The 25,327-nt window shown below is 44.5% G+C and overlaps 1 protein-coding gene across 1 annotated transcript in view; it reads left to right on the top strand.

Moving 5' to 3' along the window:
• LOC129697949 (kelch-like protein 1) overlaps positions 1-25,327 on the top strand; it is a 357,960-nt gene that overhangs the window by 200,922 nt on the left and 131,711 nt on the right. The window contains exon 4 of the mRNA XM_055636695.1: positions 9,647-9,843. Within this exon, the coding sequence (XP_055492670.1) occupies positions 9,647-9,843 (197 nt within the window). The remainder of the gene's footprint in view (positions 1-9,646; positions 9,844-25,327) is intronic.

The following is a 25,327-nucleotide window of genomic DNA, read 5'->3' as shown; positions in this document are numbered from 1 at the left end:
AAGGTTGGATACAGGTATGGGGCAGATGGTTTGACAGAGGTCAGAGATGAAAAGACAGAAGGTGTAAGACAAACGGATTGAAGAGTTGTGAATTGTGAAGCTAGAGGAAGGAATGTAGGGAGAACGGAAGGGGAGAAATAGGTGTGACGTATATCTAGACTTATAAATAGATGCTTGCAGAATGTGGGAGTCCAGGGACACGGATGGAGCCTCTGGCTGCTACAACTGTGGCAAGTGCGTCCAACTTCAGCTCCTGAAGCACCGTGTTGGGGCACTGGAGAAGCAGCTGGATGACCTCAGGGCCATCCGTGAAAACGAGAGTTTCCTGAACAGGACCTACAGTGAGGTTGTCACGCTGAGGATACGGGAAAAACGAAAGTGTGTGACTCAGAGAAAGGGTGGTAACAGTGGAGTACAGGAGACCCAGGTGGCTGTGCCTAATGAAAACAGGTACGCCCTCTTGGGAACTGTGAGGGGGAGACAAAGTCTCCAGTCCGAGCGGCGGACACATCGGTGGATCCAATCCTAGAGATGGGACTCGACCGGCGAGACCAACATCAGGCAGAGCCATAGTGGTGGATGACTCCATTGTCCGAGGAGCAGACAGGAGATTCTGTTGTGGCAGACGAGAAGCGAGGATAGTCTGTTGCCTCCCTGGTGCCAGGGTTCAGGATGTCACAAGCCAAATTCAGAACATCTTCGAGAGAGAAGGCGAACAGCCAGCTGTAGTTGGGCACGTAGGCACAAATGACGTCGGGAAGGAGAGGAAGGAGGTCCCCCAACATGACTTCAGAGAGTTGGGAAGACGACTGAAATGCCGGACTTCTAGGGTGGTTATCTCAGGATTGCTTCCAGTACCTCATGCTAGTGAGGACAGGAACAGGGAGATAGGGGATCTGAATGTGTGGTTGAGAGGCTGGTGCAGGGAGCAAGGATTTATATTTAGAGACCACTGGAATCTCTTCTGGGGTAGGGGGGACGGGTTACACCTTAACTGGAGGGGGACTGACATTCTGGCAGGCAGGTTTGCTATGGTACACATGTGGGTTTAAACTAAATAGTGGGGGGGAGGGATTGACAAATTGGGAGTATAAAGCTGGAGTTGAAGGGGAAGTGAGTACAGGAAAAATTACAAAAGATTCTCGAATTATTGGGAAGGAAACTTTGAGAAGGGATAAAAGAGTAAGGACAGGGCCAATTGCGAACGGTGAGAGGAGGGAAGTGAATATGGAGGTCAAAGTGTTGTATATGAATGCACGAAGTATAAGAAATAAAGTGGATGAGATTGAGGCTCAGTTAGAAACTGACAAGTATGATGTTGTGGGAATTAGAGACGTGGCTGCAAGAGGACCAGGGCTTTGAACTGAATATTCAAGGGTATACCTCCTATCGAAAAGACAGACAGGTGGGCAGAGGGGGTGGGGTAGCTCTGTTGGTGAGGAAATAAATTCAGTCCCTTGTAAGGGGTGACATTGAAACAGGAGATGTGGAGTCAGTATGGATAGAACTAAGGAATTGTAAGGATAAAAAGATCCTAGTGGGACTTATCTACAGCCCCCCAAACAGTAGCCTGGACATAGGGTGCAAGTTGAATCAGGAGTTAAAATTGGCATGTAGCAAAGGTAATGCTGTGGTTGTTATGGGAGATTTCAACATGCAGGTAGACTGGGAAAATCAGATTGGTACTGGACACCAAGAAAGGACTCCCCCACCTGCAAGCTCGCATCTGAATTCGCCTTTTTACTTGACAACTTCTCTCTCACTCAGCACGTCACCTTTCCTACCCATGACAAAGGTCACATCCTTGACCTGGTCTGCTCCACAAATCAACCGGTACTCGACCTCCATCCTTGCCTCTTCCCCCTCTCTGATCATAAGCTTATATGGTTCACCATCCCTTCTCCGACACCTCGCCCCCGCTTCCTCCGAGAAATCACCTTCCGTAATCTAAAATCCATTGATCCCCACCATCTCTCTGACCTGCTCTCCACCACTCTCCCCCTGGACTCAATCCAGATCTCACCTGATGATCTCACAAACCATCTCAACTCCACCTTGTCTACCTCCCTTAACACTATGGCCCCCCTCAAAACAAGAACCGTAACTTTCAACACATCTTCACCCTGGTACACACCTGCACTTCGTAAACTGAAACAGACTGGTCACCGACTTGAACGACCCACAAAGAAATCATCTCTCACAGTCCACCTTGAAGCTTACAAACTCCACCTCACTGACAACAAAGATGCCCTCATTGCTGCAAAATCTGCCTACCTCTCCTCCATATTCACCGATCCCTGCCTAAACCACAGAACCCTCTTCTCCACAGTGGGCAACATCCTCAAGCCAACACTCTCCCCATCTCTACTCCGGATCTCTGCAACTCATTCCTCCACTTTTTCGCGGATAAAACCAGCACCATCTATCAGTCTTTATCCCCTGTACCCGACTCCCCAGCATCTCCTCCACCACCTACCAAGGCCCCTCCTTTCAACATCTCCACTGACCTCCTTACCCCTCCTCCACACTGCTTCCTCTCCCAGTTTGACCTGGTCACCCCTATCGAAATCTCCAAACTCATCAGCTCTTCCAAACCCACTACCTGCTCCCTCGACCCTCTCCCCACTCCCCTGCTGAAGTCCTGCCTCCCCGTTCTCTGCCCCTACCTCACTAATCTCTTCAACTCAGATTCAGATTCAATTTTAATTGTCATTGTCAGTGTACAGTACAGAGACTCCTCATTGTCCCAAAGAATTGTCCCCTCCGCTTTCAAAACTGCTGCTGTTACACCAATCTTAAAGAAACCTGGTCTCGATCCCTCCTCTCTCATTAATCATCGCCCAATCTCAAACCTCCCCTTTCTTTCAAAAACCCTGGCGTGTATCGTTGCGTCGCAACTTCATTCCCACCTCCTTGCGTATAACCTACTTGAACCCCTCCAATCTGGCTTTCGCCCCTTCCATAGCACAGAAACTGCTCTCCTCAAAGTCCTCAATGACCTCCTTACCTTTGCTGACACTGGTTCCCTCAACATCCTCATCCTCCTTGACCTGAGCGCAGCCTTCGATACAGTGAACCATAACATCTTGCTCACCAGACTCAAAGACCTCAGCATTGAAGGCTCTGCACTCAGCTGGCTCCGTTCCTACCTTTCCAACAGATCCCACTTCATCTCTCTCCACAACCAAACCTCTGCTACAGCCACAGTCACTCAAGGCGTTCCCCAAGGCTCCGTACTCGGCCCCCTCCTCTTCATCATCTACATCCTCCCGATTGGTCAGATACTCCCCCACTTCAACCTGGACTTCCACTGTTACGCTGATGACACCCAGATTTACCTCGGCACCAAATCCCCCCACAACCCACCCCCGCCCCCCCCCTCCCTCCCTCGCATATCAACTCCTGTTTGTCAGCTATAAAAACCTAGATGCAACATAATTTCCTCAAACTCAACAGCGATAAGACGGAATTCCTCCTCATAGGCTCCAAAGCCACACTCAGCAAAATTAATAACCCCACTCTCACCATCGACGGCACCACTATCTCCCCATCTCCCCAGGCCTGCAACCTTGGCGTGATCTTTGATTCCACCCTCTCCCTTGAGCCTCACATCCGCCATGTCATTAAAACCTCCTTCTTTCATCTCCCCAACATGGCCAAACTCAGACCCTCTCTCACACCTCCCGCTGCTGAAAGACTCATCCATGCCTTCATCTCCTCCCGACTGGACTACTGCAACTCACTTCTCCTTGGCATCAGCTCCACCTACATCAACCAACTCCAACTGGTCCAGAACGCAGCCGCCTGACTCATTACACACACCAAATCCTGGCATCACATCACTCCAATCCTCCAAACAGCTTCACTGGCTTCCCATCTCCCACCGGATCAACTACAAAATCCTGATCCTCACCTACAAAGCCCTCCACCATCTGCCCCCCCCATATCTCACTGGCCTCCTCTCCCCCTACCAACCCTCACGGTCCCTCAGATCCACATCAGCCGGTCTCCTCTCCATCCACAAGTCCAACCTCCACAGTTTTGGGGACAGAGCCTTCTCCAGGGCAGCTCCCTGGCTCTGGAACTCCCTCCCCCAACTGATCCACAATTCTGTGTCCCTCACCATCTTCCAGTCCCGCCTCAAGACCCATCTCTTCACCTCTGCCTATCCTTAGCCCCATGTCCCCCTCCCTTTTCATCTGTGCATTAATTGCCTCATATTGTGTTTTGTATTGAATTCTGTCTTTACTTTGTGTACTAGTCATGTCTCTACTATTTATTTCATTCCTCTTACATGTTTTTCCTCTACCTGCTAAATTTTTGTAAGGTGTCCTTGAGACGCTTGAAAGGCGCCCATAAATAAAATTTATTATTATTATTATTAAGAAAGGGACTTTGTAGAGTGCCTTTGTGATGGTTTCTTAGTGCAGCTTGTATTGGAGCCTACCAGGGAGAAGGCAATTCTGGATTTAGTGTTATGTAATGAACCGGATTTGATAAAGGAACTTGAGGTTAATGAGCCATTAGGAGGTAGTGCCATAATATGGTCAGGTTTAATCTACAATTGGAGAGGGAGAAGGGGCCATGAGGGAAGAGCTGGCTAAGGTTGACTGGAAGATACCCTAGCAGGGATGACAGTGGAACAACAATGGCAGGTATTTCTAGGAATACAGAAGGTGCAGGATCAGTTAATTCCTAGGAGAAATAAAGATTCCAAGGGGAGTATGGGGCGACCGTAGCTGACAAGGGACGTAGACAGGAAATAAAGAGTAGGGATTAATGGGTCCCTTTCAGAATGGCAGGCAGTGACTAGTGGGGTACCGCAAGAATTTACAACATACATCAATGATTTGGATGAAGGGATTCAAAGTAGCATTAGCAAATTTGCAGATGACACAAAGCTGGATGGCAGTGAGAACTGTGAGGAGGATGCTATGAGAATGTTGGGTGAGTGGGCAGATGCATGGCAGATGACGTTTAATGTGGATAAATGTGATGTTATCCACTTTGATATAAAAAACAGGAAGGCAGATTACTATCTAAATTGCGTCAATTTGGGAAAAGGGGAAGTACAACGGGATCTGGGGGTCCTTGTTCATCAGTCTATGAAAGTAAACATGCAGGTACAGCAGGCAGTGAAGAAAGCGAATGGCATGTTGGCCTTTATAACAAGAGGAGTCGAGTATAGGAGCAAAGAGGCCCTTCTGCAGTTGTACAGAACCCTAGTGAGACCACACCTGGAGTATTGTGTGCAGTTTTGGTCCTCTAATTTGAGGAAGGACATTCTTGCTATTGAGGGAGTGCAGCGTAGGTTTACAAGGTTAATTCCCGGGATGGCGGGACTGTCATATGCTGAGAGAATGGAGCGGCTGGGCTTGTACACTCTGGAGTTCAGAAGGATGAGAGGGTACCTTATTGAAACACATAAGATTGTTAAGGGTTTGGACATGCAGGAGGCAGGAAACATGTTTCCTATGTTGGGGGAGTACAGGGGCCACAGATTAAGAATAAGGGGTAAGCCATTTAGAATGGAGATGAGGAAACATTTTCTCAGAGAGTTGTGAGTGTGAAATTCTCTGGCTCAGAGTGAGATGGAGGCCAGTTCTCTGGATGCTTTCAAGAGAGAGCTAGATATGGCTCTTAAAGATAGCGTAGTCAGGAGATATGGGGAGAAGGCAGGAACGGGGTACTGATTGGGGATGATCAGCCATGATCACATTGAATGGCGGTGCTGGCTCGAAGGACCAAATGGACTACTCCTGCACCTATTGTCTATTGTCTATCCATCTATGACAGAAGGGAATAAACCATGTTTACTAAAAAAAAGGAGGACATCTCAATAGTATTAGAGTAGTAATTGGGAGCAGATGTGGCAGAGATGGAGAAATTGAGATTAGAGGACAGCATCTTTGCAAGAGGCTGAGTGAGAGGAAGTGTAATTCAGCTGAATATCGGTTGGTTTGTAGTAGACGTCAGTTGATAGTAGGTCGTCAGTGATGGAGATAGAGGGATTAAGAAAGGGAAGAGAGGTGTCAGTGATAATCTAAGTGAATTTGAAGGCTGGGTGGAAGTTAGTGGTAAGGTTAATGAAATCAATCAGTTCTGCATTGGTGCAGGAGGTAGACCCAATGCAGTCATTACATAGCTGATAAAGAGTTAGAGGCTGGAAAGGGGATGGAAGGAGGTTCCCACCACTGCGTATGAACATTAACCTCCAATTTCAGGTACTCCTTGCTTTCTCCCTTCTTCCCCTCCCCTTCCTAGCTCTCCAACAGCCTACTCTCTCCACTTTGTTACTTTATTTTCCCCGTACATTTCCTTTCATAAGTAAAATTCTGTTTAAGGACGGCAAAACTTAATCTGGACCGGAGTTAAGAAATTTGCAAAATTTTCAAAAGAGGGTTAACATGATGGATTCCAAAGGAGATTCATGCACTAAAGAAAAATATGTCAAGAAGTATCTAAAATGCAAGGTTAATGCTTCCAGGTAGTGAGTTCCTGTCTTAGCTCTGGAAAGAAACCATCAAAACAAATAGGATCCATAATCTACTGGACCACATTTGAAGCTGAGATTTCTGTGGTGGCCATAGAAAGGCACAGATGATGTCCCTGTCAAATTTAGGCTATCCACAAGGGGACATGAAAGTTTAATCTTCGGTGAGGTTTTGGGAAACAGAAACCTCAAAGGAAAGGTGCCCCACCACAAACAAATAGATGAGAAGCGGTAACTTCTAGGAGACTTCACTTGTGAATTTAGTCAGATCCACTGTCTGGAAAATAAATTAAAGTTTTCTGTTGACAGCATGTCACAATCTCCAGCATATTAATTGGGAAAAAGATCCGCAAAGTTTTTAAAGCACAGTTCAATATCTTTTCCAAATGAAATAGGAGGCAGTTCAGCCCAGTGAGCCTATGCTGCTCTCAGATCAATCCCATCAATCCCACTTGCTTTATGTAACCCATTAAATGCGTATTAACCACCTCCAAATACCCATTTCCCCACCCCTAATTTTCCTGTCATCTGGACTTGGGGTAATTTACAGCAGCAATTAACTTATCATGGCATGTGTTTGGAGGAAGGTTCCGCAGGACTTAGTGGAAGTCTAAGTAGTCACAGGAAGAACATGCAGACTTGATGTGTATGGAGGAACTGCAGATGCTGGTTTAAACTGAAGCAGACACAAAAAGCAGCATTCCTGGAGAAAAGGAATAAGTGACGTTTCAGGTCGAGACCCTTCGTCAGACAGAGTCAGGGGAAAGGGGAATGAGAGATAGATATACTTCAGACAAATGAGTGGAAGATATGCAGAAAGCAATGATAATCAAGGAAATGTGGATCCCACAAGATGCTATGTATGCAATGCCAGAGTTCGGGATCTAACCAGGGTGGCTGGATCTGAAAGAAGTGCACACCCTGCCCCACAACTCTGCTGACCTATTGAATGAACTTCATTTTAGTATATTCCCTACAAGGTGCCTGGTATCACAAATTACTTTGAATATCTCAACCATAAAAGATAGTGCCATCACTCCTGTTACCCAGCCACATATACAAATATTGTGGATTTTATTTTCATAGCTCACTCAGAACAAGGATTTTAAATTCCACTGTTATAACATGATCAAGGCCTTTAATAGAACTAGGCTGCTTGATATGAAGCATAAAATTAGTCAGTTTTCCTAATTGACCAATTCCAGCCCTCACCTTTCAATTGCCAGGGCATAATGAACAATAGGATAACTAATTCAATTGCTTTAAGGCAACAACTTTCATGTATAATCCAAGGCATTTAAGCGCTGATAAACCCCTTTATTAGTGACCTTTAATGGTAAGCAATATTTAGATATATGTATTCTATACTGGTCAGAAATATTCCAATAATTTTCTATTTAGTAAGAGCACAGACTTCATTCGCTTTCAGAGTTTTTTTTTTTCTATTGGTAAATTACTGTCCCAGTGCAGTGTGTCGTGAAGCAGGATAGATCTGAATGATTCTGGACTTCTGTCCATAAGAGCTCATGGTGGAACTTCAAAGGGTGCTTTCTGTATTTTCCCAGTCGTGGTGAGTACCAATCATTAACCAAAAAAACATAGTGCTCCTTCCGATTGATAGAGGATCCCAACCCAAATGATCACTGTTCATTTTCACCACAGATGCTGTCCGAGTTCCAACTGCATCTTGATGTTTGCTTAAGGTTCCTGCATCTGCAGCCCCATATGTCTGCCTCTGACTTATTTGTTTGTTGCCCGTAGAATGTCTTTCAAGTCTTACGGATTTTTCAGGGAGATACAAGGTACTGCAGATGCTGGTTTACAAAAGAAGACCCAAAGTGCTGGGGTAACTTAGCAGATCAGGCAGCATTGCTGGGAAAAGACATAGGGGAAGCTTTGGGTTGGGCCAGGACTACATCTGGCAAACGGTAGAATACAGTGTTGTTTTTAATTTGCTAATGGTTGGACAATAGGTGGAGATGAAAAGACAAAGTATTAGATAAGGATAGAAGAGGGAGTATTATGAAGAGTTACAAACACTTGAAAATTAGCCCACAACTTAACTTGACTCTGCACTTGTTGTTCCACTGGGATGGATTCTTGTGAAGCCATCCTTCCTGCCCACCAGCAGACAGAGTGACCTCTGCACTGGGAACACTTTCATATATAGTACTACTGAGGTCCCACCCCTTGAGCCTGCCGGCTGTCAAAGGCTTTTGACCAGTATTCCATAGTATCTGACAAAATATTCAAATGCTTTTAAATAATTAAAAAAAAAAACAAAGCCTGGCAAAAAAAAAAAATGAAGAAACAGATTAAGATACCACAGAATAATTACAAACATTAAGGTAAAATAGGTTGAGCACTTACTTGCACCGAGATTTTTCCACAGGGTTGGTGACTCCATTCACATGAATGAGGTTGCTGTTCCTAAACCAACCTTCCCTGTCATAAGGTGAAGGGGCTGGATGTGAAGTGCATCCTGACCCAGCTTCAGCACGTGTCAAATACTGGCAAGGAGCTGAGATTCTTTCATAAGCTTGTTGCTAGTAACCAAAGACCTGTTTTTTTTTTTTTTTCCTCTGTAAAGATTAGTTCAGTCTTTCCTGGAATTATGTACTTGCTTACTCTTTTATAAATTTACTGTCAAATCAAATTTGCAGTGATTTTCCCCAATTAAGTCATTTTAAAACTCAACACATTTGAATTGATTAAATTGTCGATCTGAAACATCACCCATTCCTTCTCTCCAGGGATGCTGCCTGGCCCGCTGAGTTACTCCAGCATTTTATGTCTACCTGATTTAAATCATGTTGAGTACAAAATCTCTAAGGTGTGGGAGTTGAACAGTTGAATTGTGTTAGTGTATCAGTTACATAATACGGACTGGAAGCTTCACAATATGATGATTTGTACTGCATTTCAGTGGCTGCTGTAGAACAGTTTATCGGTTGCATGGAATCTGCAAGCAAACTTCAAATCAACTTTTTTTTTAATGCGTTTCATTTATTGTTGACAAGCACAGAGAATAGAACACATGTCTGTGAACATTGCATGAAGAAAACAAACTTATTTTTTGAAAATCCTTGTTTCCCATGTTTCTCTTGAGAACATAATTGTCACCCTGTGTTTGGGAAATTGATCTGCTTTCAGGTTGCCTAGAGTTAAAGGAGGAGACGATTGAGAATCTTCTTGCAGCTGCCTGCCTACTCCAGCTCTCCCAGGTGGTAGAAGTGTGCTGCCATTTTCTGATGAAGTTGCTACATCCGTCAAACTGCTTGGGTATTCGTGCTTTCGCTGATGCTCAAGGCTGCACTGAATTAATGAAGGTGGCTCACAGCTACACTATGGTAAGGTTACAGGGGACGTTTTATTTTGAACCACTTTGTTGTGACACTTGCTGGCCCCGCATGTGCTCCTGTTCTATGTGAGCAGACTATATTTCCAATGGAGCTGTCAGTGCTAAGGCCAACCTGTCCATTTCTACCAGGCAAGTGAATGGAAATGTTGTTGGAGATTGCATTTGTGGGGAGTGGGACCTCAGCTGACTTCTGTTAGGAAATTCAATGCAGAGAGCGACAAGGGGAGTGGAATAAGTCCAGTAGATCTTATAAAGAATTTGGACTGGGGCAATGGGCCAAATTGCAACCTCTGAATTGCACATTTCAATAAGATGTTGTGCTGACAAAGCCAGTCTCCATTTCAGGAGCAAATGCTTGTCAATTTACCTCGCTATATGTGTTTGATGGAGCTGCTGAATTACTTTGTAACAGTTATTCCTGTGTTTGTTTTTGATCCTGATGAGATTATGTTCAGTCTCTTTTAAACTGGTAAAATAAAAGTGATATTAAAATTAGTATTGACGGCATGACCCACACTACATAGCAGAGCTTTTTGTTTTAATTTAATGTTATGATACAGAATTTTAAGCAAGTTTCCCTTCCTAATGAAACAGAATTAATTACATTCTAGAGTAAGTGGGACCCGTTGGGTCCCAGCTTCACATGGGAAGGCTGGTCCCCCAATGCAATATTCCACCTCTCCACCAATTCCAATATCGCTGGTCAGTGGGGTGGGCAGGGGGGGGGGGTCTGGAGTGCTAGTATGGGTGTTCTGGGCCAGACTGGTTTCCAGACCACATTAACCACATAAAGCACATAAAGCACATAAAGGTCACTCACAGTTCAGTAGACACTCAGTGTTGTGTAGATTCTCAGCTCAGTCTGAGTTCCGTGGCCTCTCCCTCGCCATCGTACAACGACTGAGCCATGTCCAGACGTCTGGGTTTTATAGTCCCACCCCCCTTGGAAGGGGCGTGGCCTTCATATAAACATAGAATAGGTGCAGGAGTAGGCCATTCGGCCCTTCAAGCCTGCACCGCCATTCAATACGGTCATGGCTGATCATCCAATTCAGTATCCCGTACCTGCCTTCTCTCCATACCCTCTGATCCCCTTAGCCACAAGGGCCACATCTAACTCTTCTCAGATAAAGTTCTTTCATCTCGGTTTTAAAGGGTTTCCCCCTTATCCTTAAGCTGTGACCCATTGTCCTGGACTTCCCCAACATCGGGAGCAATCTTCCTGCAACTAGCCTGTCCAACCCCTTAAGAGTGGTGTGGAGAGTGGTGAATCTCTGGAACTCTCTGCCACAGAGGGTAGTTGAGGCCAGTTCATTGGCTATATTTAAGAGGGAGTTAGATGTGGCCCTTGTGGCTAAGGGGATTAGGGGGTATGGAGAGAAGGCAGGTATGGGATACTGAGTTGGATGATCAGCCATGATCATATTGAATGGCGGTGCAGGCTCGAAGGGGCGAATGGCCTACTCCTGCACCTAATTTCTATGTTTCTAAGAATTTTGTAAGTTTCTATAAGATCCCCTCTCAATCTCCTAAATTCTAGAGAGTATAAACCCAGTCTATCCAGTCTTTCTTCATAAGACAGTCCTGATATCCCAGGAATCAGTCTGGTGAACCTTCTCTGCACTCCCTCTATGGCAATAATGTCCTTCCTCAGATTTGGAGACCAAAACTGTATGCAATACTCCAGGTGTCATCTCACCAAGACCCTGTACAACTGCAGTAGAACCTCCCTGCTCCTATACTCAAATCCTTTTGCTATGAAAGCTAACATACCATTCGCATTCTTCACTACCTGCTGCACCTGCATGCCTACTTTCAATGACTGGTGTACCATGACACCGAGGTCTCGCTGCATCTCCCCTTTTGCTAGTCGGCCACCATTTAGATAATAGCCTGCTTTCCTGTTTTTGCCACCAAAATGGATAACCTCACATTTATCCACATTATACTGCATCTGCCAAGCATTTGCCCACTCACCCAGCCTATCCAAGTCACCTTGCAGTCTCCTAGCATCCTCCTCACAGCTAACACTGCCCCCCAGCTTAGTGTCATCCGCAAACTTGGAGATATTGCCTTCAATTCCCTCATCCAGATCATTAATATATATTGTGAATAGCTGGGGTCCCAGCACTGAGCCTTGCGGTACCCCACTGCCTGCCATTGTGAAAAGGACCCGTTTACTCCTACTCTTTGCTTCCTGTTTGACAGTCAGTTCTCTATCCACATCAATACTGAACCCCCAATGCCATGTGCTTTAAGTTTGTATACTAATCCCTTATGTTGGACCTTGTCGAAAGCCTTCTGGAAGTCCAGATACACCACATCCACTGGTTCTCCCCTATCCACGCTACTAGTTACATCCTCGAAAAATTCTATAAGATTCGTCAGACATGATTTACCTTTCGTAAATCCATGCTGACATTGTCCAATGATTTCACCACTTTCCACATGTGCTGCTATCCCATCTTTAATAACTGACTCTAGCAGTTTCCCCACTACCGATGTAGACTAACTGGTCTGTAATTCCCCGTTTTCTCTCTCCCTCCATTTTAAAAAAGTGGGGTTACATTAGCTACCCTCCAATCCTCAGGAACTACTCCAGAATCTAAAGAGTTTTGAAAGATTATTACTAATGCATCCACTATTTCTGGAGCTACTTCCTTAAGTACTCTGGGATGCAGCCTATCTGGCCCTGGGGATTTATAGAAACATAGAAACATAGAAATTAGGTGCAGGAGTAGGCCATTTGGCCCTTCGAGCCTGCACTGCCATTCAATATGATCATGGCTGATTGTCCAACTCAGTATCCCGTACCTGCCTTCTCTCCATACCCCCTGATCCCCTTAGTCACAAGGGCCACATCTAACTCCCTCTTAAATATAGCCAATGAACTGGCCTCAACTACCCTCTGTGGCAGAGAGTTCCAGAGACTCACCACTCTCTGCGTGAAAAAAGTTCTTCTCATCTCGGTTTTAAAGGATTTCCCCTTTATCCTTAAGCTGTGACCCTTTGTCCTGGACTTCCCCAACATCGGGAACAATCTTCCTGCATCTAGCCTGTCCAACCCCTTAAGAATTTTGTAAGTTTCTATAAGATCCCCTCTCAATCTTCTAAATTCTAGAGAGTACAAACCAAGTCTATCCAGTCTTTCTTCATAAGACAGTCCTGACATCCCAGGAATCAGTCTGGTGAACCGTCTTTGCACTCCCTCTATGGCAATAATGTCCTTCCTCAGATTTGGAGACCAAAACTGTACGCAATACTCCAGGTGTGGTCTCACCAAGACCCTGTACAACTGCAGTAGAACCTCTCTGCTCTTATACTCAAATCCTTTTGCAATGAAAGCTAACATACCATTCGCTTTCTTTACTGCCTGCTGCACCTGCATGCCTACCTTCAATGACTGGTGTACCATGACACCCAGGTCTCGCTGCATCTCCCCCTTTCCCAATCGGCCACCATTTAGATAATATCGGCCTTTAATCCATTCAATTTACTCAACACCACTTCCCGGCTAAGCTGGATTTCACGCAATTCCTCCAACTCCTTTGACCCACGGTCCCCTGCTATTTCCGGCAGATTATTTATGTCTTCCTTAGTGAAGACGGAACCAAAGTAGTTTTTCAATTGGTCCGCCATATCCTTGTTTCCCATGATCAACTCACCTGTTTCTGACTGCAAGGGACCTACATTTGTTTTAACTAATCTCTTTCTTTTCACATATCTATAAAAACTTTTGCAGTCAGTTTTTATGTTCCCTGCCAGTTTTCCTTCATAATCTATTTTTCCTTTCCTAATTAAGCCCTTTGTCCTCCTCTGCTGGTCTTTGAATTTCTCCCAGTCCTCTGGTATGCTGCTTTTTCTGGCTAATTTGTACACATCATCCTTCGCTTTGATACTATCCCTGATTTCCCTTGTTATCCACGGATGTACTACCTTCCCTGATTTATTCTTTTGCCAAACTGGGATGAACAATTTTTGTAGTTCATCCATGCAGTCTTTAAATGTCTTCCATTGCATATCCACCGTCAACCCTTTTAGAATTAATTGCCAGTCAACCTTGGCCAATTCACGTCTCATACCCTCAAAGTTACCTTTCTTTAAGTTCAGAACCATTGTTTCTGAATTAACAATGTCACTCTCCATCCTAATGAAGAACTCAACCATATTATGGTCACTCTTGCCCAAGGGGGCACGTATAACAAGACTGCTAACTAACTCTTCCTCACTATTCAATACCCAGTCTAAAATAGCCTGCTCTCTCGTTGGTTCCTCTACATGTTGATTTGGATAACTATCCCGCATACATTCCAAGAAATCCTCTTCCTCAGCACCCCTGCCAATTTGATTCACCCAATCTATATGTAGATTGAATTCACCCATTATAACTGTTTTGCCTTTGTCGCACGCATTTCTAATTTCCCATTTGATACCATCTCCAACTTCACTACGACTGTTAGGTGGCCTGTACACAACATCCACCAGCGTTTTCTGCCCCTTAGTGTTTCGCAGCTCTACCCATACCGATTCCACAGCCTCCAAACTAATGTCCTTCCTTTCCATTGCGTTAATCTCCTCTCTAATCAGCAACGCTACCCCACCTCCTTTTCCTTTCTCTCTATCCCTCCTGAATATTGAATATCCCTGGATGTTCAGCTCCCAGCCTTGGTCACCTTGAAGCCATGTCTCCGTGATCCCAACTATATCATAGTTATTAATAGCTATCTGCACATTCAACAAATCCACCTTATTACGAATGCTCCTTGCATTGAGACACAAAGCCTTCAGGCTTGTTTTTACAAAACTCTTACCCCTTATACAATTATGTTGAAAAGTGGCCCTTTTTGATTTTTGCCCTGGTTTTGTCTGCCTGCCACTTTTACTTTTCACCTTGCTACCTATTGCTTCTACCCTCATTTTACACCCCTCTGTCTCTACGCTCACAAATTTAAGAAACCCTTTCCCTTTAACTCCATCCTCTACTATCCTATTCGACACCCCACCCACCTTATTCATTTTAAAACTACCCGTGTAGCAGTGGCAAACCTGCCTGCCAGAATGCTGGTCCCACACCTGTTAAGATGCAATCCGTCCCTTTTGCACAGTCCCCCCTTACCCCAAACAGATCCCAGTGATCTAAGAATCTAAATTCCTGCCCCATGCACCTAATTCCTCAGCCTCACGTTCAGGTCCCGTATCTCCCTGTTCCTGCTCTCGCCAGCACAAGGAACTGGAAGCAAACCGGACATAACAACCCTGGAGGTCCTGCTTTTCAGCATTTTTCCGAGCTCTCTAAAGTCACGCTGCAGAATATTCATCCCCTTCTTTCCGACATCGTTTGTGCTGACATGCACTACCACTTCCGGATGTTCACCTTCGCCCTTGAGGATTTTCTGCATTCTGTCCGTGACATCCTGGATCCTGGCACCAGGAAGGCAGCACACCATCTTCGCATCCCGTCTATTGCCGCAGAAAAACCCCTGTCCGTACCTCTCACAATGGAGTCTCCCACTACAATGGCGTTGCCTGCCTTAGGCCTTTTTGGTTTTGGCTCAACAGCCCTATTCGCATCACAGGCCAGTCCGCCGCTCAGTGTAAACACGTCTTCTGTCCCAACAGCTTCTAAGCGGGTGAACCTGTTCGCAAGAGGTACACCACCCGGGGACGTTGGCATTCCATGCTTCCCTCCCTTTCTCCCACCTTCTCTCTTCCAGTACCTTAGGTGTAACAATTGTACTGTAAGACTTGTCGAGGAACGACTCCGTTTCTCGGACGAACCGGAGGTCATCCACTTGCTTCCCCAGTTCCCCAACACGGCCCTTCGTGAGCTCTACCTGGATGCACTTCTCACATTTGTAGCAGCCAGAGGCACCAGCGGTGTCCTTGACCTCCCACATACTGCAAACATCGCACGAATCAGCTTGCCTGACATCTCCTTCTTTCGTCTCTACCTCTCAAGCGTGGTCTCCTCTCCTCAGCCTCCTCGCCAAAGACTCACAGGGCACTTCCCTCACAAGGCCGCTCCTCACTGCCGCTCCCCAAGAGCAGTCTTGCTTAAATTGACTGATAAATTGCCTGATTTCCTAATTTACAAACCAAATTCCTCAGTTTTCAACTGTTTTCCCGGCACTGACTCATTTCTCTCCTCCCACTTGGGCTAGAGCCAATCAGTCTGATCTCTTGCTAATCTCCTCCTGCTGTTGCTCCCAAATCTACAGCAGTTCTGAGTAAAGTCTGCCTGTCCTTGGCCTCTACTTTTCAACTGCTTTCACCCTCTGACTCACTTCTCTCCTCCCACTTGGGCTAGAGCCAATCAGTCATATTTCTTGCTAATCTCCTGCTGCTGTTGCTCCAAAATCTACAGCAGTTCTGAGTAAAAAAAAAACTCCGGTGATTGACAGGAGAGAGAATCTCAAGATTTTTTAAACACTAAAAACTCTTTTATTTTATATCGATGGGAAAAATCCTCGAGGCCTGATCATCGGAGGAGGACTCTGAGTAAGATGGCCAAAAAATCACAGACATATATGGCAGTGTTTTTTGTAAAATCAAACAACAGCGCAAACAGAAAGTGGTCAAGATGAAACATTTAATTATATAGATAATCATTATTCTCTAAGTATATCTGCACTGCACAGTTCAAATGTGTAGGTTACAAGAAACTTTCTTTTCGCAATCAAAGCTGAGTCAATTGCTCATTGGTGATCTTACCAATAACGGTTTTACACTTCAACTAAGTGGAGTTGGATTAAGAAGTGATTTCTGTTCCTGAATGTCATCTAGAAAAATCACATTCACCATACTGGTACTTTCTGAGGTTCTGTTGACTGAAATCTCCAAATCTCTGAAGGACATTATGGTATAGAGATGGTGCTGCAAAATGGTACGGTGTTCAAGGATCAGCCAAAATCTCGATTGATACCAGAGCAGACTTGAAGGGCCAGGTGACATATTCCTGCTCATATTCCTTATCTGCTTAAACTATTCATTAAAGATTGGTTGCCTCCAACAGAGAAGGGGAAACAAGTACTTTGAGCACCATTTAACGAATAAAGGTTGGTATACTTACTTTCTGTTTACCAAAATCAAATGCCTGTTTAAGTGGTGAAAAACTAAATGAAATGAAGTGAAAACCACACTAAAGCATGGGTGATTTAGATAGTAGTTTCAAAGATGAATCGGGGATGTTTCCATTGTTTTCTCCATTGCGTGTAGAGATCAGTCTTAAATCACATCTGAAGTATTTTAACAAAAATCTTGTTTTCTTTATGTGTTGGGGATTTTGGATGAGGTTCTGAGCATTATTGGATTAAACTAAATGCTGTTTTCAAAAGATACTGGGTTAGTTAATAGCTAATGTTCTAAGATTTGTAAAATACCAGAATTACACCAAGAAACATACAGGATCATGCTTAAAGCATTTCAAATTGGTATTTTAACATTTTGATTGTAATATTCTAACACTCCTATATACACTCGATGACAATGATTAGCATGCTTTAAGAAATAATATGGCAGATGTTCATTAATATAACTCAAGGCATCCTGGAGTACTTTTCAGTCAATATGCTACATTTTTGGAAATGCGGTCAATAACTATAATGTGGGAAGCAGCATCCATTGTACACACATTAAACTCTCACAATTAGTAATATGATAATGCCAAGTTTTCATGACATTGCTTGGAGGATATTATGTTGCACTACCTCCACTTTGACTAATACCATTGAGTCATTTGCCCAGCTTGCCATCACCGACTGTACAACACGTACTACTGGAATGGAGATGATGCTCACATTTCCAGCGTGACACTTCAACCACTGATGGAGTTTCATGAGTCCATTGAATGACCCATTAATCTCACATGTCTTTTAGACTATTTGGTGCAGCCTTAAGCTATCATTATATCATTAAGCACGTTTATGTATTTTAAAGAGCACAGAAAACCAGTCATACTCTCTCTTTTTACCTTGGCTACATGAATCTTTATGTAAGGCAAGATAATCCTGCACCCATTTTTGGGAAATTTCCCAAAGTGGATCTTGAGTTTTAACAAGCAAAGCAGTACTGGGGGCGGCACAGTGGAGCAGCGGTAGAGTTGCTGCCTTACAGTGCTTGCAGCACCGGAGACCCGGGTTTGATCCTGACTCCTGGTGCTCTCTGTACGGAGTTTGTATATTCTCCCCGTGACCAGTGTAGGTTTTCTCCGAGATCTTCTTCCCACACATCTAAAGACGTACAGATATGTAGGTAGGAAAGAACTGCAGGTCCTGGTTTAAGTCGAAGGTAGACACAAAATGCTGGAGTAACTCAGACGGTCAAGGAGCATCTCTGGAGAGAAGGAATGGGTGACGTTTCGGGTCGAGACACCTCTTCAGACTGAAGAAGGGTCTCGACCCGAAACGTCCCCCATTCCTTCTCTCCAGAGATGCTCCCTGACCCGCAGAGACATTTCAGCATTTTGTGTTTACTAGGTATGTAGGTAAATTGGCTTAGTATAAGGGTAAATTGTCCCTAGTGTGTGTTGGATAGCGTTAACGTGTCGCAATTGCTGGTTGGTACGGATACGTGGGCCGAAGGACCTGTTTCCGCGCTGTATCTCAAAACTAAACTAAATTAAACTGGTAGGATGCAGGCAAGGTTTTGATCAATGTTGGCACTTTGCAGCCATATTTCTGTAGATTAGATTAGATCAGACCAGCAGAACTAACATTTTAATATCATCTCAACTGGATACAGCATGCAATGCAAATGAATAGTTTATATCATTAAGATGTTAATATCAACATGCAGAGATCTGGATGACCACTAAATCACTATCTGGACATTTAAACATCATCTGTGAATCCAGAGATAAAGTACATTGAAAAATGCAATATGGTGTAATTTTAGTGCACAGCGCATTCTTGAAATAGCTTTCTGTGGTGAGAAAAATATTGATACAGATATTTCTGAGCAATCCATAAAATGTAATGAAATAGAAATTGAAAAATGTCCTAGCTCTTTAGTGGCAATATTGATGAGTTTATTAATACCATGAAATGTGCGATTGCTCTATACCGTAAATATTGGATAATTTCATTATATATTAATAAATGAACTTGTGCAATTAATATGTTAGCATGTACCTATGTAAAGGTGGCTTGTGCCTGTGAGGAAGATACGAGAGGTGGGGGGGGGGGAAATATATTGATAATGTTGAAGAGATCTGCAGAGATTGCCAGCATCGCTTAGTGACAGAGATATTTGGCTATCTGAAAAAGAGTGCCAGAACAAGCACCTTGCTCTCAATGGTAGCAAAACCAAGTAGCCGATTGTTGGCTCTAGAAGAGAATGGCAAAGGAACCACAAACCTGTCTTCCTTGATGGATTGGTGGTGGAGAGAATCTATAAGTTCCTGGGCATGGATATCTCTAACTGAAGCATCCTACCAACATTTAGAAAGAAGTCGAAAGGGCCTGTCCCACTTTTACGACCTAATTCACGACCTCTGCCGAGTTTGCCCTTGACTTATACTCGCAGCATGGTCGTCACGAGGTCGTAGGAGGTCGTAGGTAGGTCATAGCAGGTCGTGATGCTGGTGATGCTGGTCTTGAGTACTCGCGGCATCAAGTATGTCGCGGCGTTTTTTATGCCTGATGAAAAATATCCACGAGTAAAATTTGTGAATTAGGTCGTGAAAGTGGGACAGGCCCTTTAGGCTAATATCTACTTCAATGGAGACCCTCAGACTATCTTTGATCGGACTTTACTGGACTTTACCTTGCACTAAACATTCACGTTATTCCCTTTATCATGCATCTGAAGATTGTGAATGGCTCGATTATAATCATGTAATGTCTTTCCACTGACTGGTTAGCACGTAAAATAGACAATAAACAAAAGCTTTACACTGTACCTCAGTACATATGACAATAAACCGAACAAATATTATTTGAATGTCATTCACATCCTATCATATTTAATAAAAAAACATAAAGAATGGTATATCTGTATGCTTTGCTCATGAAAAACCAACAGATCTTAAGTAAAACATACAGGTATGGAAGGAAGCCATTCAGACAAACTAGCTTCATTCACCATTCAATTAGGTTGCAGGAATCTATATCTAAACTCCATTATGGCCATCTTTTCTCCAAAAGCTTTTCTCCTTTTTATGTGGAGAAGTGGCTTCCCGCCAGCACCCATGAATACCCGGGCTCTAATTTTAAGACATTGTGCTCCTGTTTCCATATTTGGTTGTGCTGCAGCAATTAAGAATTTCATTGTTCTATCTGGGACAAATGACAATAAAACACTCTTGATTTTTGACTTTTGAATCTTCCCTGAAATAGCCCTTGAAAAGGAAATGTTTCCCACAATACTTCCTCCATCTTTAAAAATATATATATTAACTTGCCTCTTAATTTTCATGACTTTCATAAAGCATGGTGAACGGACTCCACCATCATCGAGAGTCAGTGCTCAGCTAACCTTGAGTTCCTCTTGGTTAGATGCAGACTGTTCTATCTGCCCAGAGAGTTCACCTCCACTGTTGTGACTGCATCCCTCCTGATGCTAATGCCAAGCTTGCAATGAAAGAGCTGCATACTGCCATTAGCAATTAACAGACGCACAACCCCGAGGCAGCCTTCATTGTTGCGGGTGACTTCAATCACTCTAACCTGAAGACTGTACTCCCCAAATTCCACCAACATATCTCCTTCCCCACTAGAGTTGACAAGACACTGGACAAAGTCTACACCAACATGGCTGAAGCTTACAAAGCCATCCCTCTCCCCCACCTTGGTCAATCTGATCACGTCTCATTGGTCCTGCTCCCTAAGTACTCCCCACTCATCAGATGGGTTAAACCAACTGTGAGGACAGTTAAAGTCTGGTCAGAGGAAGCGGACTTCACACTTCAGCAGTGTTTTGGAAACACTGACTGGAAGGTGTTTGCAGCCCAGGCCACCCTTGACTCCTACACGGACATTGATTCCTACACATCCTCTGTTCTGGACTTTATAAACTCCACCATCAATAGTGTCACCTCCCTCAAACAGGTGACCATATTCCCAAATGAGAAGCCATGGATGAACAGCGAGGTCAGGCTACTGCTGAAAGCACGGGACACCACTTTCAGGTCAGGCGATGCTCGAGCCTACAGCTCAGCCAGGGCTAACCTGAAGAGGGGCATCAAGAAGGCCAAGCAATGCCATAAGCTCAGGATTGAGGAGCACTTCAACAACAACTCCGACCCCCGACGCATGTGGCAAGGCATCCAGGCCATCACGGTCTACAGACCCTCCAACACCACCCCCACATCCAGCGACGCCTCCTTCCTTGAGGAGTTTAATCACTTCTATGGCCGCTTCGACAGGGACAATCTAGAGACAGCCATCAAGGCTGTTCTACCTGCCGATCACCAACCCCTCACACTCACCCCCTACGACGTATACGTGGCACTGAGTAGGACTAATGCACGTAAGGCTGTTGGCCCTGACGGCATCCCCGGGCGCGTGCTCAGGGCCTGTGCTGTGCAGCTGACAGACGTCTGGACTGACATCTTCAACCTGTCACTTGCCCAAGCAGTTGTCCCCACTTGCCTTAAAACCACCTCCATCGTGCCAGTGCCAAAACACTCCACTGCGGCAAGCCTCAACGACTTCCGCCCAGTTGCACTTACCCCCATCATCACCAAGTGCTTTGAGAGGCTGGTTCTGGCACACCTCAAAAGCTGCCTACCCCCCACACTGGATCCCTATCAGTTTGCCTACCGCAAGAACAGGAGTACAGAGGATGCCATCTCAACGGCACTTCACTCCGCCCTCTCCCACCTCGACAACAGATACACTTATGTAAGAATGCTGTTCATCGATTACAGCTCAGCATTCAACACCATTATACCATCAAAACTGATCACCAAACTCGGTAACCTGGGCATCGACCCCTCCCTCTGCAACTGGATACTGGACTTTCTAACCAACAGACCCCAGTCTGTTAGGTTAGACAAGCACACCTCTTCAACCCTCACCCTGAACACCGGTGTTCCACAAGGCTGTGTGCTGAGCCCCCTCCTCTACTCCCTCTTCACCTATGACTGCACACCTGTACATGGTACTAACACCATCATCAAGTATGCAGATGATACAACGGTGATTGGCCTTATCAGTAACAACGATGAGTTGGCCTACAGGGAGGAGGTCCAGCACTTAGCAGCATGGTGCGCTGACAACAATCTGGCCCTTAACTCCAAGAAGACCAGGGAGCTCATTGTAGACTTCAGGAAGTCCAGAGGCAGCACGCACACCCCCATCCACATTAACGGGACGGAGGTGGAACGTGTTTCTAGCTTCAGGTTCCTGGGAGTCAACATTTCCGATGACCTCTCTTGGACCCATAATACCTCAACTCTGATCAAGAAGGCTCACCAGCGTCTCTTCTCCCAGAGGAGACTGAAGAAGGTCCATCTGTCTCCTCAGATCCTGGTGAACTTCTACCGCTGCACCATCGAGAGCATCCTTACCAACTGCATCACAGTATGGTATGGCAACTGCTCTGTCTCCGACCGGAAGGCATTGCAGAGGGTGGTGAAAATTGCCCAACGCATCACCGGTTCCTCGCTCCCCTCCATTGAGTCTGTCCAAAGCAAGCGTTGTCTGCGGAGGGCGCTCAACATCGCCAAGGACTGCTCTCACCCCAACCATGGACTGTTTACCCTCCTACCATCCGGGAGGCGCTACAGGTCTCTCCGTTACCGAACCAGCAGGTCCAGGAACAGCTTCTTCCCGGCGGCTGTCACTCTACTCAACAACGTACCTCGGCGACTGCCAATCACCACCCCTCCCGGACACTTATTATTATTTATTCAAATCATTTGCTATGTCGCTCTTCCAGGGAGATGCTAAATGCATTTTGTTGTCTCTGTACTGTATACTGACAATGACAATTAAAATAGTAAGATTAAACGAGAACTTACCAGTTTGAAGTTTGATCTGTATTTTATGAGGAGTTACGATGAGGGATTTCGTGAAGAACCCCGCTTCCACGCATGCGTGTCATTCTTCAAAGCAGCGGTGTGAGGTCACAGGAACCTATAATGATCTAACATAGTAAGATTATCAAAGAGATACCAGTTTTTGATATGATCATAAGAGGGTGGGAGCGGAGGGCACGAAATCCCTCATCGTAACTCCTCATAAAATACAGATCAAACTTCAAACTGGTAAGTTCTCGTTTAATCTTACTATTTTACTTCGGAGTCACGTGAGTGACTTCGTGAAGATTTCAAAGCTCTGTGACCTCATGCCGTGGAACGAGTCCATGCTTCACAACTGCCTTGGGTATTGGGAGAGAGCATCATTAGTAATTTTAAAACACAATTATACAAAGAGTTGTGTGGTATAATGAAAAAATTATATAACATTTTTTTTTAAAATTTGAGAATCATAGCCCTGTAACCTTTCGGGCAATTATTTTGTTGGACATAAAATGTCTTCTTAATACAAATGATGGCTCCAAAATTTAACTGGTTTATTATAAAAACCTGTGGAAAAACCCTTTTTGAATGACCATCCTGCCATTCTGAGGATTTGGTCTGTGGGTACCTGTACAAATTTTTGCTGCGGATGTTGCTGCAGCCCTGGTGGAATGAGAGTTAAAACATTAGTGTCATTTTTAGGACCTATTTGAGCCACCTAATATAGTTTGAGTCGTGACCCTTTCATGCGGTTTCTTTTAAGAGATAAACAACTCCATTTTCTGACCTCGAATGTTCTTAGTATATTCCATATATTGTTAGATGTGTCTTGCTATACACCGTCGTTTGCCATATGGGTGTACCATAAATTCAAACACTTGACCTGAGGAAACCCGATCTGTTTTCTTTTATTAAATCCTGTATGACAACACCAGTTTCTCGGTGAGATGATCAAGGAGTCCAGGCTCAGTTTGCTAAATGGCTGGACTTGTTGTGCGGTAAATAACACCATGAGCATAACCATCTTCCTGGTCTGTTACTGAAGTGACAACGCTGTTATGAGCTACAAGCTCCTCAGCATGTTGAGAAACGACACCCACGTCCCAGATTTCGGAGTACCTGGTTTTCTTACCAGGGGTGCGTTCCCACCGCGTGCCGCTCCGTTCCTTGTGATAGGTAATTGGAGAGTGCACTTGTGGCACTATTGATGGCACTGTAGCTCCATCGATTATCATAATGGAGGCTTGTAAAAATTCCAATACGGCCAGAATGTTCTTGGCCTTTTGGTCGAGGTTGTTGTCCAAGCAGTATATGCCCCATTTCTTGATGTCCAAAGGTACTGCTTCCGTGTTGACAGTCTTAGTGCAGATGAGATGAGATTCATCGTCCTGTCTGACAGCCCAATGCCGTGCAGTGGGTCTTTAGCCTCTATAAATCCATAGTCTTATGGCATGGATGACAGCCTCCAGTCACTGGAAAATTAATAATTGTTTTTTTTTTTTTTTTTTTTTTTTTTTTTTGGCTATGTTCAATAGGGAACATGGTTCTAAACCATCCCCTGTATGACCGAATACCATGATTTAGAAGGTCAGTCGGAACTCTGAGAATTCCAGATGCTGAGTGTAGTTGAATTATCCCTAGTACCCCATTGATGGGGCCGAACGGGGGAAAAACATCACCCTATGGCTTTGTTACATAACAATGCCAAGCTGGTTTTAGAATTTTAGTAAATAATAGTGGAGCTAATGATTGCCCCTATTGTAAGCTCTATTGCCAAAGTTCCTCTTTTGAGTCAATGCCTGCCATATAGAAAACCCGCAGCTGACACCAAGTCTTATCAAGAAAAAAGAGTATCCATCTTAAAATGAATATCTAGAACAAATGTGTTTAGGGTTAAAATCAATGATAATCCTGCAACCCTACTCTATTTATTTTTAATAAATATGTTTGATACAATTCTAATGTTCCATGAAAAGTATGCTCAATCACATCTTTTGTGTACAATTTTTGTAGACCATGTGGGTTTTAGATTGTTTGGTTTATGTAAGGACAAAATGCCCTTCTGGTGTATGTTGTACTGTGGTTATTGGAATGAGTAAATCTTATCAGATAACCCTGAATACTGCTGAGATTATATGAATCTGTAGTGATTATATACCATACATAACTGTAGTGTTGTAACCTCCCCTACCATCATAGGTCCCTATTTTAAAACAGAAGAAAACCCCACCCACCTACCTCCATGGTTACCGGTGGTTGTGTTATTTCCTTGGTTTTTTGACAAAGGAGGTTCTGGTTTGATATCTCTTGTTCGGGGTTGTGTGGGAGGTTGAGGTTCCCGCATCTTCCAGGGTGGCCGCCCTGGCCATACCCTAAAAAAGGATCCTGCGGGTTATTGATTTCTAGCACTGCCACTGGTATGAGCCACATTATTTATGGCGTTGCCTGTGGCCGGTATCATGCTCCAAAATAGGCCCTTGCGCTGGCCTTGATGAGCCCCAGTGTCTTGGCT

The sequence above is a fragment of the Leucoraja erinacea genome, chromosome 6 (genome assembly GCF_028641065.1).
Source record: "Leucoraja erinacea ecotype New England chromosome 6, Leri_hhj_1, whole genome shotgun sequence".
Classification (NCBI taxonomy): Eukaryota; Metazoa; Chordata; class Chondrichthyes; order Rajiformes; family Rajidae; genus Leucoraja; species Leucoraja erinaceus.
The sequence above is the reverse complement of the archived record's forward strand: the minus strand, read 5'-3'. Positions and strand labels throughout refer to the sequence as shown.